Below are 17,336 nucleotides of genomic sequence, written 5' to 3' on the forward strand. Positions count from 1 at the left end.
TTAACTTAAAATGCATGTGTTCTAGAATGGACCGGGTCCAAGTTGGAATTCTAACCCTGCGCAAGTACAGGGGTGCCATTCTAGAATGGTACCCTTGTTGCTGGTCCATTCTAGAATCGGCCGTGCGCAAGGTTGGAATTTGGGTCCAAGTTGGAATAGTCATTTCAGTTAGACTATCACACAGCCAAAGCCACAAATGTGGATTTTCTGTTTGTTTTTGTTTTTTGTGTGTTTGGTTGGGGTTTTTTTCGGGTTTTTTACACTTTACTCAAAGACATCGTGAATTGGGATTGTGATGTTCTGAAAGTGATTACGATTTTGAGAGACACTCAGTTCTGATCGCTACGAACGGAAATTTCCGGACTGACAGTGTTTTGCCGATCTCGCTTGTAACTTTTAATCTTATTCATATACATGAAGTTGGTCTTCTGAATTGTGAAGATAAAGTCTTTAGCTTTGTATCGATATATAATATGACTATATAGTTTGAGCGAGGGAAAGGGTTTTTTTTTTTTTTTTTAACTAGCTTTAACGTTCTATCAGGCATGCGCCTCTTAAGAACGGTGCTGCTTTGACCACAAGACTCGCAGCCATAGCAAACCCCTCGTTATGAGCGCCGACCACAACGAAAGCAATTGGCTGCGGTGGGCCCCACGAAAATCGGCAAAGGCGAGGCTTGTTTCTGTAGAAAATCGTCTCTGTTTTCTCCAAAATGACATATCATCCCATAACTGGCGTGTGTATTTCGACATAAGGTCTTGTGGCGTCTAATCATCGATTTCATTCTTTCATTTGATTCATTTGTGAACGCTGAGCTTCGAGTATTTATGCTTTTCAGGGAAAATTTTTGAAAATTCTGACTTTCCACAGTTATTACGGAAAATCAAGCTTGTCAATCAAGATGCTGTGAATTGGAATGTCATTACTAATCATTAGTTGACCTCTGGCTCAAGTTGTGTCATCTTGCTACACGGTTGAATTGCAATTCGTCAATCTCTGCCGTCACTGGGCACTGAGAACGTCAGGAGCCTGTATTTTTTTCAAGGGCAATTAGAGGTTATTTGAAAGTATGACATGGTATAATGTTGTGATTTTGGAGAGAAAAATTAATTGACTGTCATTGCAATGAGGCTTGGTCAGAAATAAAGGGTATTCACTGATTTTAAGCTACAATTCAGTTGCTTGGAAATGACAGACCTCCAATCCATTTGTAAATCAAATGAACTCTCTTGAATGATTGGTACTTCCTCCACAAATAAATGTGCACCAGGATATAATTCTTGGAACTTTGTTCTTTTGTGTAGTAGTAATGCAGGGTTGTAGGAGTTTGAAACGTGGGCATATCACAGTTTGGAAGGTAGGGATTCTGATAGATTAAATAAAAACTGTCAAACTTTTAGGCATGGAATTCCCCTTTGAGAGTATTAATTGTTGTGGTAGTACTACTACTATGAATTGCTTTCAATGTTTTCCCATAATATTATAAAACCAGACAAAAGTTGTTGTTGATTTCTGTTTTTGTTAATGTCAACTTTTTTTCAAACCTGTGACAACAGCTCTATAACTCACTCTGTCCTTCTGTTGGTCTGTCTGTCGGTTAGTCGGTCTGACCGTCTGTCTGTCTGTCTGTCAAAAAAATTGTCAAAAAACCGGACATTTCCGAGAGGGAGACAGCGCTGACATTGCAAGCGGCCGCAACCGGCTCTCATCACAAAAACAACTGCCCTGCAAACAATACCGCCCTGGTAGTCCCCCTTGCTATGGTCTGCCTTTGTTTATTGCGTACTCAGGAGTGTCAACTTTCTTGACATGACATGATATCGCAAGATCGCTAAAGGATTTTTTTAGGGGTAGACAAATCAGCCCCATTTTATCAAAGGGAAGGTGCAGGTGGAGATAATTCAAGGGAAGACAACTCTGTCTTACCTACAAACATTACGGCCCCCTTTATTCACTCTCGCGATGCTTCACGCATGTACCATTCTAGAATGGCACCTCTGTACTTGCGCAGGGTTGGAATTCCAACCTGGACCCGGTCCATTCTAGAATGGTACCGGATTCTAACCTCGCGCAGAACACATGCACCCCTACTCTGATGCATTTTTAGCTTTTTTCTGTCACTGTGTGCGTCGTCATGTGAATCGGTGTCTATGTCTGCATGCTATAACATATTGTTAAATGTCACTTCCGTCTTTGTCACGTCCATTGGTGGGATACCCGTATTTGAGCGGCGGCCAGGGGATCCCTGTCAAAGAAGTCTTTGGTCTATTAGATGTGTCATATAGTCAAGTGGACAGCCTTAAATAGCATAATGCTTTAAAAAGGGTGCAACATTTGTCGCAATAATGGTTTTGCTAAGTGTGTATTCACTGATGTGATCATATAACGCGGTGGCGTATTAATCTTGTTATACTTTATCATGTAGATGGATCAATTTACGACACCACTAACCGGCACGGTTGGCCTAGTGGTTAGGCGTCCGCCCCGTGATCGGGAGGTCGTGGGTTCGAACCCCTGGCGGGTCATGCCTAAGACTTTAAAATTGACAATCTAGTGGCTGCTCCGCCTGGCGTCTGGCATTATGGGGTTAGTGCTAGGACTGGTTGGTCCGGTGTCAGAATAATGTGACTGGATGAGACATGAAGCCTGTGCTGCGACTTCTGTCTTGTGTGTGGCGCACGTTATATGTCAAAGCAGCACCGCCCTGATATGGCCCTTCGTGGTCGGCTGGGCTTTAAACAAACAAACAAACTACACCACTGTCGTTACCTGGTCGAAAAAATATGCATTTATACAGCCAGTAAAATATCCACCACGAATCTATTTATCGTTCTGATGTACCTTATTGACCAAAACATAACTTGCAACAGTCGACGCGAATGTGGTACGTTTACTTAGTAACTGTACACAGTGTGTAGAGCGGGAGGTTGCCAACACAAACACCCCCCCCCCCCTCTCTCTCTCTTTATGTTTATACTCGACCATTATTTGATGTTTTATTAGTTTAATACTTTGATGAGATACTGTTCATTTTAGGTATGAAATGATAGGTATGAAATCGAGCGCACGCTCGCGCGCGCGAGCATGTGTGTGTGTATTTGTGTGCATCTGTGTGTGTGTGTGTGTGTGTGTGTGGGTGTGGGTGTGTGTAAGCGAGTGTGTGTGTGCGTGTGTGTGTATACGTGCGTGTGTGTGTGTGTGTGTGTGTGTATGTGTGTGTGTGTGTGTGTGTGTGCGTGTGTGTGTGTGTGTGTGTGTGTGTATGTGCGCAGTCTTTGCTTACGTTTACAATTATTCTCTGTATAATTATGTTCCAAGGACAGGTTGGAAGATTAAGCTAAGCCTAAAACCTGTATCCTTATGTAATAAAGTTCTGAGTTCTGAGTTATCTCTTTCTCTCTCTCTCTCGGGTTCTCTCTCTCTTTCTCTCTCTCTTTCTCTCTCTCTCTCGGGTTCTTTCTTTCTCTCTCTTTCTCTCTCTCTCTCTTTCTCTCTCTCTCTCTCTCTCTCTCTCTCTCTCTCTCTCTCTCTCTCTCTCTCTCTCTCTCTCTCTCTCTCTCTCTTAAACACTTTCTAGACCTTCGCACGAGAAAATTGTTTTTTCAGGCACATATTTAGTCAGCTATTGACTTTGCTTCCACAGTGTGGGACTTTGCTTCCACAGTGTGGGACTTTGCTTCCACAGTGTGGGACTTTGCTTCCACAGTGTGTGACTTTGCTTCCACAGTGTTTGACTTTGCTTCCACAGTGTGTGACTTTGCTTCCACAGTGTTTGACTTTGCTTCCACAGTGTGGGACTTTGCTTCCACAGTGTGGGACTTTGCTTCCACAGTGTGTGACTTTGCTTCCACAGTGTGTGACTTTGCTTCCACAGTGTGTGACTTTGCTTCCACAGTGTGTGACTTTGCTTCCACAGTGTGTGACTTTGCTTCCACAGTGTGGGACTTTGCTTCCACAGTGTGTGACTTTGCTTCCACAGTGTGACTTTGCTTCCACAGTGTGGGACTTTGCTTCCACAGTGTGGGACTTTGCTTCCACAGTGTGGGACTTTGCAAGTGCACACACTTTGAAACACTTGGGCAGTTTACATAGACGAGCTGTTAAATTTATTCTTTTAAAAAATAATTATCTTTCCATGTCTGATTATAAACGATTGCAAATTATTCCTATCAAATTAGGATTTGCCTATGACAAAGGTGTGATGATGTATAGAATTATGTCTGGCAATGCACCTATACTCATTGCCTCGAATTTTAAAATAAATCATGCATTTGCGTGGTCGGTTAGGACATGTGATGTTTTTTTCGAAATCGAAATTAGAAGATAATAAAACCGATAACTGTCAGCAAATGAAAACAGACATGTCTCACACATGGTATCAGCATGAGCCGGTAGCTGTCTTATCTTTCGACATGTCGGTTATCATTTGTTAACAGTCAGCATATTAGAAATTACGGTTTTATTACCTTCTATAATTACCTCCCAACATTTGTGTTCAAACCGATCATATGAACGTCTAACAAGTCGAGTGTTACACGCTGAGTTTGGGTAGTCTTTGCAGACTGTACTTTCTCCTTGCGCTGTCTTTGTTTCGTTTCTCTATCAGTTTTCTCCTCTGGAAGCAGTACATCTAGCACGCGTCTTTTGCAGCTGTGTTGCCTTAACTTCGCTCTGTTACAGCTGTGTTGCCTTCAATCTATCTTTTTACGCAAAAATGACAATAAAGCCATTGAACAATGATAACACTTTATTATCTGATTCCTGGCTTAACTACCCTTTCCAATACAGTGCCCGGTGTGCGAATGTAGGGATCCTGCCTGATCTTCGCATTACCATGCCGTAGTATTATATTAATGAACTGTCCGCTGTCTGCGCCGTTTTCAGTAAATAGGTACACCGGCTGGATCGGGTATTTCCGTAAACGCAGCCTCGAGTGTAAATGACGACAAACACGGACTCAGCACCGAGTGCATTTTCACTCGTAGCGAACATGAGCATTTCGATCGGGGTTTGTTTTCCGACTTTGCAACTCCCATTCCATTCATTGCAGACCTTGTCCGCCTTGTACGAATATATATATGTATCGGTCAGTTGACCAACAAAACGTAAAAACTATCGGTCCATCGACCGGGCAATGCTAGGTCCTATGCGTCAAATCAGAAAGGAATGCGTCAGAGACCGAAGACCGAGGCCTGGCAACAACACTGAGGGACGTTTAGAAACTGCGTTACCTATCAGCTACGTCACGTACCAGGACACGTATCTCAAATGCGAGTCGCGCTGCGTGTGGTGATTAGGTACGTGTTTACGTAGCAAACCCTTCCATACGTCAGCGCAACGTATGTCAGATTTGATCAAGTCCAACCATCTGAGGAGGTTTTAAGGACGCTCAATATTTTCTTGAATCTTTTCTTCACGCTTCAGTCCTGTCATGCCCGAAATCGTCTGCGTGTTATAAGAGAAAAATATGAACGAGTTGCGGAAAAGGAAATGTATTCAGCTATCGCTCACCGTCGGCCTCAAGCCGATCATAACAGGTAAATGATTTCGCATGAACTGCATATTTGATTCAGACACTACACTCTGAACATTGTCTTGACACTTTAGTCTTGTTGGTGCTCTTCTAGTTCTAGTATATCCTTTAACGCCCAACTTCCGAAAGATGTTCCAAATGAACCAAACGAAGGGATAACGTATACAAAGTGTATAATGGTGACGGTGAAAGACTCATCTGGCAGATGACGCTGGGTAGCTGTCTTGATGTTCTTGAAGCGGAACAACCACTGGACGAACTGCTGCGGCGGCGATCTGGATCAGCGTTGAGGCATTTCACCAGTGACTTGCACAAGATTGTCGCATAATGGAAGTCTTACAAGCTGGCTCCACAAACCAGTTCTTCGGAGATGAGTCGGGACACTCACAGATGTGGCTCAAGCTCCATCTCAAAGCTAGACCTACAACAGATCAAAGCGTAACACTTGTTACAATATCACACGTCTAAACTCTACGTCAAATTGTTCATCCTGCACAAGGAAAAATGGGTTTGGGTCTGGATGGAGGAACAGAACAATTCACTGACAAACAACGTGAAATATGATTATGATGATTCGCTCGTTCCTTACCCAGTTACCACAAATGCTAAGCTATAATCTACCATCTTGCAAACATACACTTGCTTCTCGTAGTTAGCGCACGGCAAGGAAACATTTCCGAGTCTCGAAGTAACGACTTTCCTCTTGGGGTAAAATGATCCAGTGACGCGTTTTGATACATTCTGTGACGTCAACTTTTCTATGACGTAAATGGAACAGCACAGAATAAAAGTCGGATCGCTCTCAGGAGTCGGGTCGTGATTTATACCGTCACAAGTCCATATTTCATAACTCTGGTTTGTATACATCGTTGTCGCCGATGTGTCAAGAACATGACCCCACGAACGGTAAGGCGCTGAGACTTACGTCGCGTATCCTTCTGTTGGCCTATTGAGTGTACTCGCCTCGATTCACTTCGAAAAGCAGACACAGAAAGCAACATGCCGCTCGTTCAAATGTATTTTGTTGTTAAATCTGTTCAGTGGAAGGAATTCCCTACCGGGAAAAGCTCCCCTGGAATGAATGTTAGTGCAAATGTGTCTGTGTCACGATGATACGTGAACACTGTGACCTTGTATTTGACAACTTCTGAGCGTTAGATACCACGTTACGTGCATACTACACCCCTACCACTGACACGGTGCACGTATCATGTATCGGTACACCTCGTTGTGGGGCCATTGTTGTCAGCGTTCTGCCCGTGTCACTACAGAGATGTCGTGTTGCTTTCCTGTGTCATGTCAAAGTACTGGCCTGGTTTGGAGAAGTGTAATGTCAGCGTTCTGCCCGTGTCTCTACAGAGAGGTCGTGTTGCTTTCCTGTGTCATATCAAAGTACTGGCCTGGCTTGGAGAAGTGTAATGTCAGCGTTCTGCCCGTGTCTCTACAGAGAGGTCGTGTTGCTTTCCTGTGTCATATCAAAGTACTGGCCTGGTTTGGAGAAGTGTAATGTCAGCGTTCTGCCCGTGTCTCTGCAGAGAGGTCGTGTTGCTTTCCTGTGTCATGTCAAAGTACCGGCCTGGCTTGGAGAAGTGTAATGTCAGTGCGTTTGGCAAATAACATGCACTATTTTGTAGTCTAGGCTGGCCGTCTAAATATGAATGTTTGTCGGATTCGTCGGGCTTAAAGAAGGGAAATCCAATGTTCAAACGATACATAAACAAATAACATCAGACAATGAACAGAAAAGAGCATACATTCTCCACACAATAAAGGCTCTGGAGAAGGAAGGAACAACAACAACAACAACAAAGTATTGTGACACGTGTTGTTCCCCAACTGAACAATTCCTTCCCGTCATTTCATTCAAACTTTTTCTGCCTGAATTTTCGTCGATTTTTACAAAAGTGGTATCCTTCGTTTTTGTCATATTAATTTTGTAACGTGGTGTTGATGTTTCAGGTGAGACAGGACGAGAACAATGGCGAGCCAGCAGTCAGGTAGCGGGGCCATTCCGAAGACATCTCGTCAGGTAGGCCGCTGTCACCGTGTTGTGTTGTCCATAGTGTTTCCCATTGTTTTGTTTTGTCGATCGTGGTGTCTTTTGCATACTGATTTGTTGTGCATAGCATTGCATTGTACTGTTCAAATTATATCGTACTGTCCAAATTATATTGTACTGTCCAAATTATATTGTACTGTCCAAATGTTTTTGTTTTTGATTTTTGGCTCACGTAAGTGTAGCCTATGCGATGCTAACTTTTGTCTGTCTGTGCGTGCGTGCATGCGTGCGTATGTATGTATGTGTGTACAGTGTAGACATACATCACGTACATTCTTACAACAAAGGACACTGAACAGTGTAGACATACATCACGTACATTCTCACGACAACAGAGGACAATGAACAGTGTAGACATACAGCACGTACATTCTCACGACAACAGCAGAGCCGGACCCAGGGGGGGGGGGGGGGGGGGGGGGGGGGGGTTCCAGGGGTTCCGGAACCCCACCCCTGGAAAAAGCATGTACCTTGCTTTGAGTGTTTTTTTGTTTTTTTTTAAATAAATTTTGTGTGTGTCTCTAACAAATGTTATTCAATGTGAAATCCGATGAGAAAAAAGGTACCCCCCCCCCCCCCACCAACTCACACTGACAGGCCTTAACCCTCAAAACAAGGCCCAGAATGCACCAGATTGCACAGATTATAACCGTTTTTCAAAAAATGTTTGGGGGAGCATGCCCCCGGACCCCCCTAGTTCGCTTCGCCACTTCGCTGATTTTCCCCCCAAAAAAAGGAAGAACCCCCCCCCCCCCCCTTACAAGTCATTTGGTCCGGCCCTGAACAGGGGACACTGAACAGTGTAGACATATAGCTCGTACATTCTCACGACAACAGAGGACACTGAACAGTGTAGGCATACAGCACGTACATACTCACGACAACAGGGGACACTGAACCGTGTAGACATACAACACGTACATTCTCAGGACAACAGGGGACACCGAACAGTGTAGGCATACAGCACGTACATTCTCACGACAACAGGGGACACTGAACAGTGTAGACATATAGCTCGTACATTCTCACGACAACAGGGGACACTGAACAGTGTAGACATATAGCTCGTACATTCTCACGACAACAGGGGACACTGAACAGTGTAGACATACAGCACGTACATTCTCACGACAACAGAGGACACTGAACAGTGTAGACATACAGCTCGAACATTCTCACGACAACAGGGGACACTGAACAGTGTAGACAAACAGCACGTACATTCTTACAACAGGGGACACTGAACAATGTAGACATAGGGCACGTACATTCTCACGACAACAGGGGACACTGAACAGTGTAGACATACAGCACGTACATTCTCACGACAACAGGGGACACTGAACAATGTAGACATACAGCACGTACATTCTCACGACAACAGGGGACACTGAACAGTGTAGACATACAGCACGTACATTCTTACGACAACAGGGGACACGGAACAGTGTAGACATACAGCACGTACATTCTCACGACAACAGGGGACACTGAACAGTGTAGACATACAGCACGTACATTCTCACGACAACAGAGGACACTGAAAAAAACGTTGCTCTCCCGAAAGATGACATTATGCAGAAATGCTGCAGAAACAAACAGTTTTTCCCCAGCATTTCTGTTTTTCTGCAGAATAACTGAATAAAGTCATGATCCGCTAAGGATAATTATGCAGAAATGCTGCAGAAAAAAACGGGTTTTCTCCAGCATTCGTCTTTTCTGCAGAATAACTGAATAAAATCATAATCCGCTAAGGATAGAGGACACTGACCAGTGTAGACATACAGCACGTACATACTCACGACAACAGAGGACACTGAACAGTGACCGGCACGTTTGGCAAAGAGCGAGTTTTGGCGTCAACTAAGGTGACTCGAGTCGAACCGGAGGTCGCAAAAACTCGGTCCGGTACGACTGGAGTGACGTCACCGGTTAACCAACTTTCAACCTTGCTTCCTGCGTAGGGTCTCTCCAGTTCCAAGATGGCTGCCAAGGCGAGGTGAGAAACTTCTGCAAATATTTTTTGACAAAGTTACGGATTGTGAGAAGACATTTGTTGTAAATCACTTAGCCTTTCAAAAATTAAGGATACTGGGTTGGATACTGTCTTGGTTTTAATGCATTTTATTTTAGCAGTGATGTTTATTTTGGGAAGAAATGAGGTCAACAGGAGTTTGGGTGCGATTTCGGCTCAAATGTACTTTAGCGCCCTGAACTTTTACCCGGCTGTTTTGCGCTCGATTTTCACGCTCACTTCTTCATTGACGTTCGAATCGATAGTTCGATGTTTTGGCATTACATTCACATCAACAATAAAACAGTACTGCTTGTTCATCATCGTCGTCCATCAACTCTCCACAACAGTAAATCCGTAACGCGCGTGTCGCCATCTTGTTGCAAGGGACGCGACTGGACACAACCCAACAGCGTTTCCGCGAAGAAAAAAACCAGACATGCGCAGTGACCCTACCGTAGCTCAACCCTGTTCCTCGCGAAAACTCGCTCCTAGTGGTAAGGCGTCCGCCCCGTGATCGGGAGGTCGTGGGTTCGAACCCCGGCCGGGTCATACCTACCTAAGACTTTAAAATTGGCAATCTAGTGGCTGCTCCGTCTGGCGTCTGGCATTATGGGGTTAGTGCTAGGACTGGTTGGTCCGGTGTCAGAATAATGTGACTGGGTGAGACATGAAGCCTGTGCTGCGACTTCTGTCTTGTATGTGGCGCACGTTATATGTTGAAGCAGCACCGCCCTGATAGGGCCCTTCGTGGTCGGCTGGGCGTTAAGCAAACACACAAACAAACTGAACAGTGTAGACATACAACACGTACATTGTTACGACAACAGAGGACACTGAACAGTGTAGACATACAGCACGTAGTTCTCACGACAACAGGGGACACTGAACAGTGTAGACATACAGCACGTACATTCTCACAACAGGGGACACTGAACAGTGTAGACATACAGCACGTACATTCTCACAACAGGGGACACTGAACAGTGTAGACATACAGCACGTACATTCTCACGACAACAGGGGACACTGAACAGTGTAGACATACAGCACGTACATTCTCACAACAGGGGACACTGAACAGTGTAGACATAGAGCACGTACATTCTCACGACAACAGGGGACACTGAACAGTGTAGACATACAGCACGTACATTCTCACAACAGGGGACACTGAACAGTGTAGACATACAGCACGTACATTCTCACGACAACAGGGGACACTGAACAGTGTAGACATACAGCACGTACATTCTCACGACAACAGGGGACACTGAACAGTGTAGACATACAGCACGTACATTCTCACGACAACAGAGGACACTGAACAGTGTAGACATACAGCACGTACATTCTCACGACAACAGGGGACACTGAACAGTGTAGACATACAGCACGTACATTCTCACGACAACAGGGGACACTGAACAGTGTAGACATACAGCACGTACATTCTCACGACAACAGGGGACACTGAACAGTGTAGACATACATCACGTACATTCTTACAACAGAGGACACTGAACAGTGTAGACATACATCACGTGCATTCTTACAACAGAGGACACTGAACAGTGTAGACATACATCACGTACATTCTTACAACAGAGGACACTGAACAGTGTAGACATACATCACGTACATTCTCACGACAACAGGGGACACTGAACAGTGTAGACATACATCACGTACATTCTCACGACAACAGGGGACACTGAACAGTGTAGACATACAGCACGTACATTCTCACGATAACAGGGGACACTGAACAGTGTAGACATACAGCACGTACATTCTCACGACAACAGGGGACACTGAACAGTGTAGACATACAGCACGTACATTCTCACGACAACAGGGGACACTGAACAGTGTAGACATACATCACGTTCATTCTCACGACAACAGGGGACACTCGCATTGTACGTTGCAGGCGTGCTGCCAGTGCAGCAGGGAATCACGGTGCATCAGGCAAGGGGAGTGTGACTGCCGTGCGAACTGTACCCGCTGTACCAACTGTGCTGCTCAGGGCTGTACGAATCGCGCCGTTGATTTGTTACGTCTTGGGTAGCCTAAAAACTCATTAAAATAAAAAAAAATAACACTCACATACTTCAAATAATCTTTTGTCACTAATTCCTTTCTAAATTTACTTAGACACAACATTCCTGAGAATTCTAAAACACTGATTCCTGACTTCCTGACAATTAAAGGGAAAGTAATCCTGACATTCCATTTGTCAAGAACAAGCACAGTTCCTTCCCTTACACTAATAGACAAATCAGTAAGCCCCCCAAAAGTACTTTGTAAAAATGGTAAAGAATGAATACGAATGAATACTTTCACAGGTTTACATGTTTCAAGGAGATTAACAAGATTTGACAAAAGAAGTGTAACAAGACATGCGGTTTTTAGAACCGTCTACAATGTTATCGTGATTGCCACAGGTTGTAGGCACATAAAACAACAAACAATAACCAGCCAACCAACCCATCTCTGTCTGTCTATCTCTGTCTGTCTATCTCTGTCTGTCTATCTCTGTCTGTCTATCTCTGTCTGTCTATCTGTATGTCTTTCTCTGTCTGTCTATCTCTGTCTGTCTATCTCTGTCTGTCTATCTCTGTCTGTCTTTCTCTGTCTGTCTATCTCTGTCTGTCTGTCTATCTCTGTCTCTCCTGCCACCCCCCCCCCCCCTCCCGTCCCCCTCAGCTCCTACGAGGCCGATCTAATCTGTCAATTTGTTTGGGGTCGTATTCATGCATTGTCCGTGTCAGTGTCGATCAATGCAAATAGACTGAACATTCCTCATTGATGACGATCGCAACAGCCAAGTTGATGGTTGAGTGTTTGGAACCCCGCCACCTGCTTGATAAAGAGAAGAGATATTCCGATCCTCCGGGTCACTTTATTTGCATACCTGCTTGCCCCCCCCCCCCCCCACCTCCCCCATGTTGTGGTACAAAACCATGTAAAAATGGTAAAGATCCTGAAATCCATGTCAGTGAATTATGAAACATGAAAATACCAAGCATGCATCCCACGACACAGAGTAGAGTATAAGTATATGGCCGACGGAACATACGGCCAAGCACATACAATCCTCTTCGTGCAAAACCATGAGTGTACGTGGGCGTTTTGGCCCACACACGCACAGGAAAATAAAATAATGTTTGTACCATGTGAGGAAACACGTTCACATACTATTGCATGACAATAAGGTGAGTCACACTATCTAAAACAACGCTATGACAGAAGTGACGGTCATATCACGCACACAACTCATAATTATGAACAGCGCTATGACAGAAGTGACGGTCATATCATGCACACAACTCATAATTATGAACAGTGCTATGACAGAAGTGACGGTTATATTATGCACATCACACAGGGACCGGCTGTGGAATGTGCTCCGCCGTGCAGTACCTCTGGGTCACCGGGGAACCAGGCTGTCTCTCCTGCCCCGCCCTTAATGACAAGATCACAGGAATCAGAGGACCAAGTGTTAAGGTTGTCAGACCATGAGGTAAATTCATCTCAGAAAAAAAAACCACACACCGAAACCTCAGTCATATTTTAAGACTTGAAGTTACGTTTAAAATGAATAAGGTGCATTATCATTAGTTTTACTCTTTTTGTGTTGTTGTTGTTGTTGTTGTTGTTGTTGTTGTTGTTGTTGTTGTTGTTGTTGTTGTTGTTGTTGTTGTTGTTGTTGTTGTTGTTGTTGTTGTTTTCCTTGTTTTCCTTGTTTTCCTTGTTTTTGTTTTTCATTTTGAATTTACACCATAGAACAATTATCTGCTGTGTTCTAGGCAAATATTGTGTGAACCACCAACGAGACATAAGTCCCTATTTGGTGTCCGTATTTTCACCGTCTTCATAGTTGACGTAGGTTGTGAATGGTACTAGAAGTGAGCAGGCAGTACACCATCATGTCTTTGATTCCAGAGAGAGTTTCTCAACGCCTGGTTCCCTCACCTTGAGAGCGAATCATACATAATCCCCCCGGCTCACATGGACACTGTGCAAGAGAGAATGGCAAATATCGGAGAAGGTGAGCGAATCCAGGTACTGAAAACACAGCAACAAATAGACAGAGATGAGAGTAGAGAGGTCAGGGACACTGTCCGCATAGACACAGTGCTGAAAAATGTCCACCACTGCATGAATCAGATAAAGAACAAAGCCGCAAGGGAAAAAGAAATTATGGTACTTCTGACCCAAGCTAAATTTGGTGTATATGGTGCCGATACCCAAAGCATCTATACTGGTGCAGCCGCCAGGAACACGAACAGCGTCAAAGCAGAGCCGTTGAACCTGAAGGAGGACTTTGTTGACCTGCTCGTCATACATCGCGAGCGTGGGATAATGATGGCGGCAATCATACCTCAGACAGAAGACGACCCCCTTGCAGTTCAAGAAGAACTAAAGAAGGCCGCTGTCTACCTGAAGCAAGCCAGAGATGTTGTGAGGCGCTCTGTTCTGGGTGACCTGGTAACACAGCCAGCCCTCCACCAGGCCATTGTCCTGCCCGACACAACGAGACGCTGTCTGGAGGAGGTGCTGCTGAACATGAGCGATGTAAGTTAACTCTTGACCTACACTCGCTCACACACGCAAAAACAGACGAACGCAGGAGAGAAGTAGAGAGAGCGAGAGAGAGAGAGAGAGAGAGAGAGAGAGAGAGAGAGAGAGAGAGAGAGAGAGAGAGAGAGAGAGAGAGAGAGAGAGACAGAGACAGAGACAGAGACAGAGAGACAGAGAGACAGAGAGAGACAGAGAGATTGATTGATTGATTGATTAAACTTTATTACAGAAGGATGGAGATTTTAGGCGTTGCCTAGTCTTACAATCTGTCCTTGCTAACTAACATGAATACAAAACAGACATGAAAACATTATAAGAGCAAAAGAGGTTGACGGCAACAACAACAAAAAAAAAAAAAAAAAAAAAAAAACCGTACATATGATAATAAATGGCATTTAAAGGCAAAGAAAAAGTTATAGTATTTGATACTATTAAATACAATAACAGCAATAGAAATATGAAATAATGGTAAGGATGATGATGTCATAACGATAATAACAATAAAAAAAAATAAAAAAATAAAAAAATAATTTAAAAAAAAAATAAAAATAAAAAAAAAATTAAAAAAAATCCCGAGCACTAGAAACATATGGTCCAAATGAAACAACAACGGCGAGCAAGCAAAATAACAAACAGTAAGTCATTTGTATTTTACAAAAAATACCGACAACATAGCAAAAGGAAGAAAAGAACTACAACAAAGGATATACCAACACAACAGTAACAACAGAAACAGTAACCCTGAAAAGAGACTGCTATAAGATAACCGGTATGTATGATAACATTAGGACGGTTTAATACATCGGAGTAAACCCATTTTGAATCACCACTAGGTTACGTACGATAACGGTGGAACGCTCCACTTGGAATCAGATTTGAAACAAAATGTCTGTGTATTTGCTTTTTAAAGGCTTTGACTGATGGAATATATTTTAATGCTGTTGGAAGTGAATTCCACACTGATGACCCTGAAAATGCAAGACTAGACTTGTACAAATCTAGTCGGGGGCGAGGTGGAATGAATTTACTAGAACCATACCTGTTGGTTGCTTTTTGAAACAGCGACAGAATGTACTCTGGGACTTCCTTGTTCATAACTCTAAACATGAATAATGATTTATTCAGTTTAAGCTGCTGGTTCAACGGAAGGAGGCCGAGCAGTTTCAGTTTTTCGTCAGTAGTGACCGATGAGTTAGGTATCATAAGTTTAGCTGCACGACGATGGAGAGAATTCAGTTTGATCATGTGAACATCACTGCAGTTGTCCCATAACGTAGAAGCATAACTTAAATGCGAAAGAATGTGTGCATGGTAAAATAATTTAAGAACTGAAGTGTCGACATAATATCGTAGCTGCGAGAATAAGAACATGTTTCTCGACAGCGTTTTGTTTATATTGTTTAAATGACATTTCCAGTTTAGCTCAGAATCTATTGTGACTCCTAGAACCCGATGTTCACGGACTTGCTCAATCGGTGATGATCCAAGGTTAAGCTTTAGAACAAGTGGGGCCAGCTGATGTTTCTGTCTAGAAGTGATTACCATACTTTTGGTTTTTGCAGGATGAACTATCATAGTATTAGTGTTACACCAAGTAAACATTTCATCGAGGCTTCTTTGAAGTGATGAGAGAGAGAGAGAGAGAGAGAGAGAGAGAGAGAGAGAGAGAGAGAGAGAGAGAGAGAGAGAGAGAGAGAGAGAGAGAGAGAGAGAGAGAGAGAGAGAGAGAGAGAGAGAGAGAGAGAGAGAGAGAGAGAGAGAGAGATATTTGTTCACCAACGTAAAGTAAGGGCCAGTTCATAGCGCTAGGCTTTTTGTCCACACACTGTATGCAGTGTCCGTCCGTATGTCCGAACAAAAAACTTAACGTTAAGATTATCTCGGATGATTTTGAAGCTAGACCTTTAAACATTTGCAGACTTTTGGTATTTAATAATCTTCCGATTTGACCCCGATTTGATTGACCTTCGTCAAATGTTGGGGTCACAGCGGGGTCATGCTCATCAACTTTTTAAGTTTAGTTTCTTTCAGATATTTGGGTAACAAAGCCTCCATATTTCACACAATTGTAGGTGTTATTAATCAGCAGACATGACCAAAATGTAGCTTGTTTCGAAAATGTTCACAGTAATAGCATGCGGACATGTTTGCTGGACAAGATGATCACCACTGAACATATCTGGAATATTACAGGTCACACTTTTGATCAAGTTTTGTTCGATTATTCTGATGCCAACGTTCTCTTGAAAATTTAATTTATGAAGCTGAAATAGGAATTTTCAAATATTTTTTTTATTGGGGTTAAGTCTTAAAATGTGGGTTAACTTACAGAGGTTATGAACAAATAATCTTTAAAAATAAAAAAAGGGTCCTATTGGGGGAGGTCAGGCATAAAAGGGGGTGGTTGTATAAGAAGGGAGGGACTCTTGTGGGAGTGGTGGTGGCGGGAGTCTTTCATAGGGGAGGGAGGGGGGGTCCTAAAATGGGGGGGGGGGGGGGGGGGGGGTTACATTGTTGTGGGACAAGACGAAGGCGAGTCGAATAAGCATTTGCTTTTTACTTCTTTACTGGAGCTCTAAGAACAATGACCTTGAATTAGAATAGTAGACATCATTTTTTTGTCGCGAAAACGACGTCACTTGTACTTTACGTAGCCTTATGCGCGTCACCACAAACGGGAAACTCTTTTCCGAAAGGATGGTTTGCTTTTGTCCAGAAAGTTGTCTTTTAGGCTGGTAAACACTAAATCAGGAATGAAAAGATTTCAAACTCAGGTAGGCCTAATGTTACACTGTCTTTGTGTGCATCGTGTATTAAACCATCCCGTGTGCCATTTTCCGCATTCTCTACAGTCCGTGTGTGTTGACCTCAGTTACAGGAGTTGCAGGAAGGCCTCAGCGTCGAGTCAAGTCGGAATGTCAGCCAGGTGTGTCTATGTGAGGACGATATGGCTGACCAGACACGGCTCGACGCGTGGTGGAGGGCAAGCTTTGAACGGAATGAGGGCGGGGACCCTGCCATGGATGCAGCTACCTACACACAGTTGGTTGCCAGGTACTGTTGCATAGCTGTATCATATTGGTGAAGCGCACGCACGCATGTTTGTTATTACTTAACCTAACGTAATCTTTCTTTCTTTCTCC

At 43.7% G+C, this 17,336-nt stretch overlaps 3 protein-coding genes across 4 annotated transcripts in view; 2 read left to right on the plus strand and 1 right to left on the minus strand.

Annotated features, from left to right (window-relative positions):
• Positions 1-17,283, plus strand: part of LOC138950518 (uncharacterized) — a 272,384-nt gene extending 255,101 nt beyond the window's left edge. The window contains exons 2-5 of the mRNA XM_070322252.1: positions 7,493-7,562; positions 12,998-13,132; positions 13,555-14,187; positions 17,066-17,283. Coding sequence (XP_070178353.1) covers positions 7,512-7,562; positions 12,998-13,132; positions 13,555-14,187; positions 17,066-17,278 — 1,032 coding nt within the window. The 5' untranslated portion in view covers positions 7,493-7,511 and the 3' untranslated portion in view covers positions 17,279-17,283. The remainder of the gene's footprint in view (positions 1-7,492; positions 7,563-12,997; positions 13,133-13,554; positions 14,188-17,065) is intronic.
• Positions 1-17,336, minus strand: part of LOC138950506 (uncharacterized) — a 241,243-nt gene that overhangs the window by 59,952 nt on the left and 163,955 nt on the right. The gene's annotated exons all lie outside the window — the stretch shown is intronic.
• The window catches only part of LOC138950503 (uncharacterized), a 291,738-nt gene that overhangs the window by 767 nt on the left and 273,635 nt on the right, over positions 1-17,336 (plus strand). The window lies entirely within an intron of this gene.

This window comes from Littorina saxatilis, linkage group LG16, assembly GCF_037325665.1.
Source record: "Littorina saxatilis isolate snail1 linkage group LG16, US_GU_Lsax_2.0, whole genome shotgun sequence".
NCBI classification, from domain to species: Eukaryota; Metazoa; Mollusca; class Gastropoda; order Littorinimorpha; family Littorinidae; genus Littorina; species Littorina saxatilis.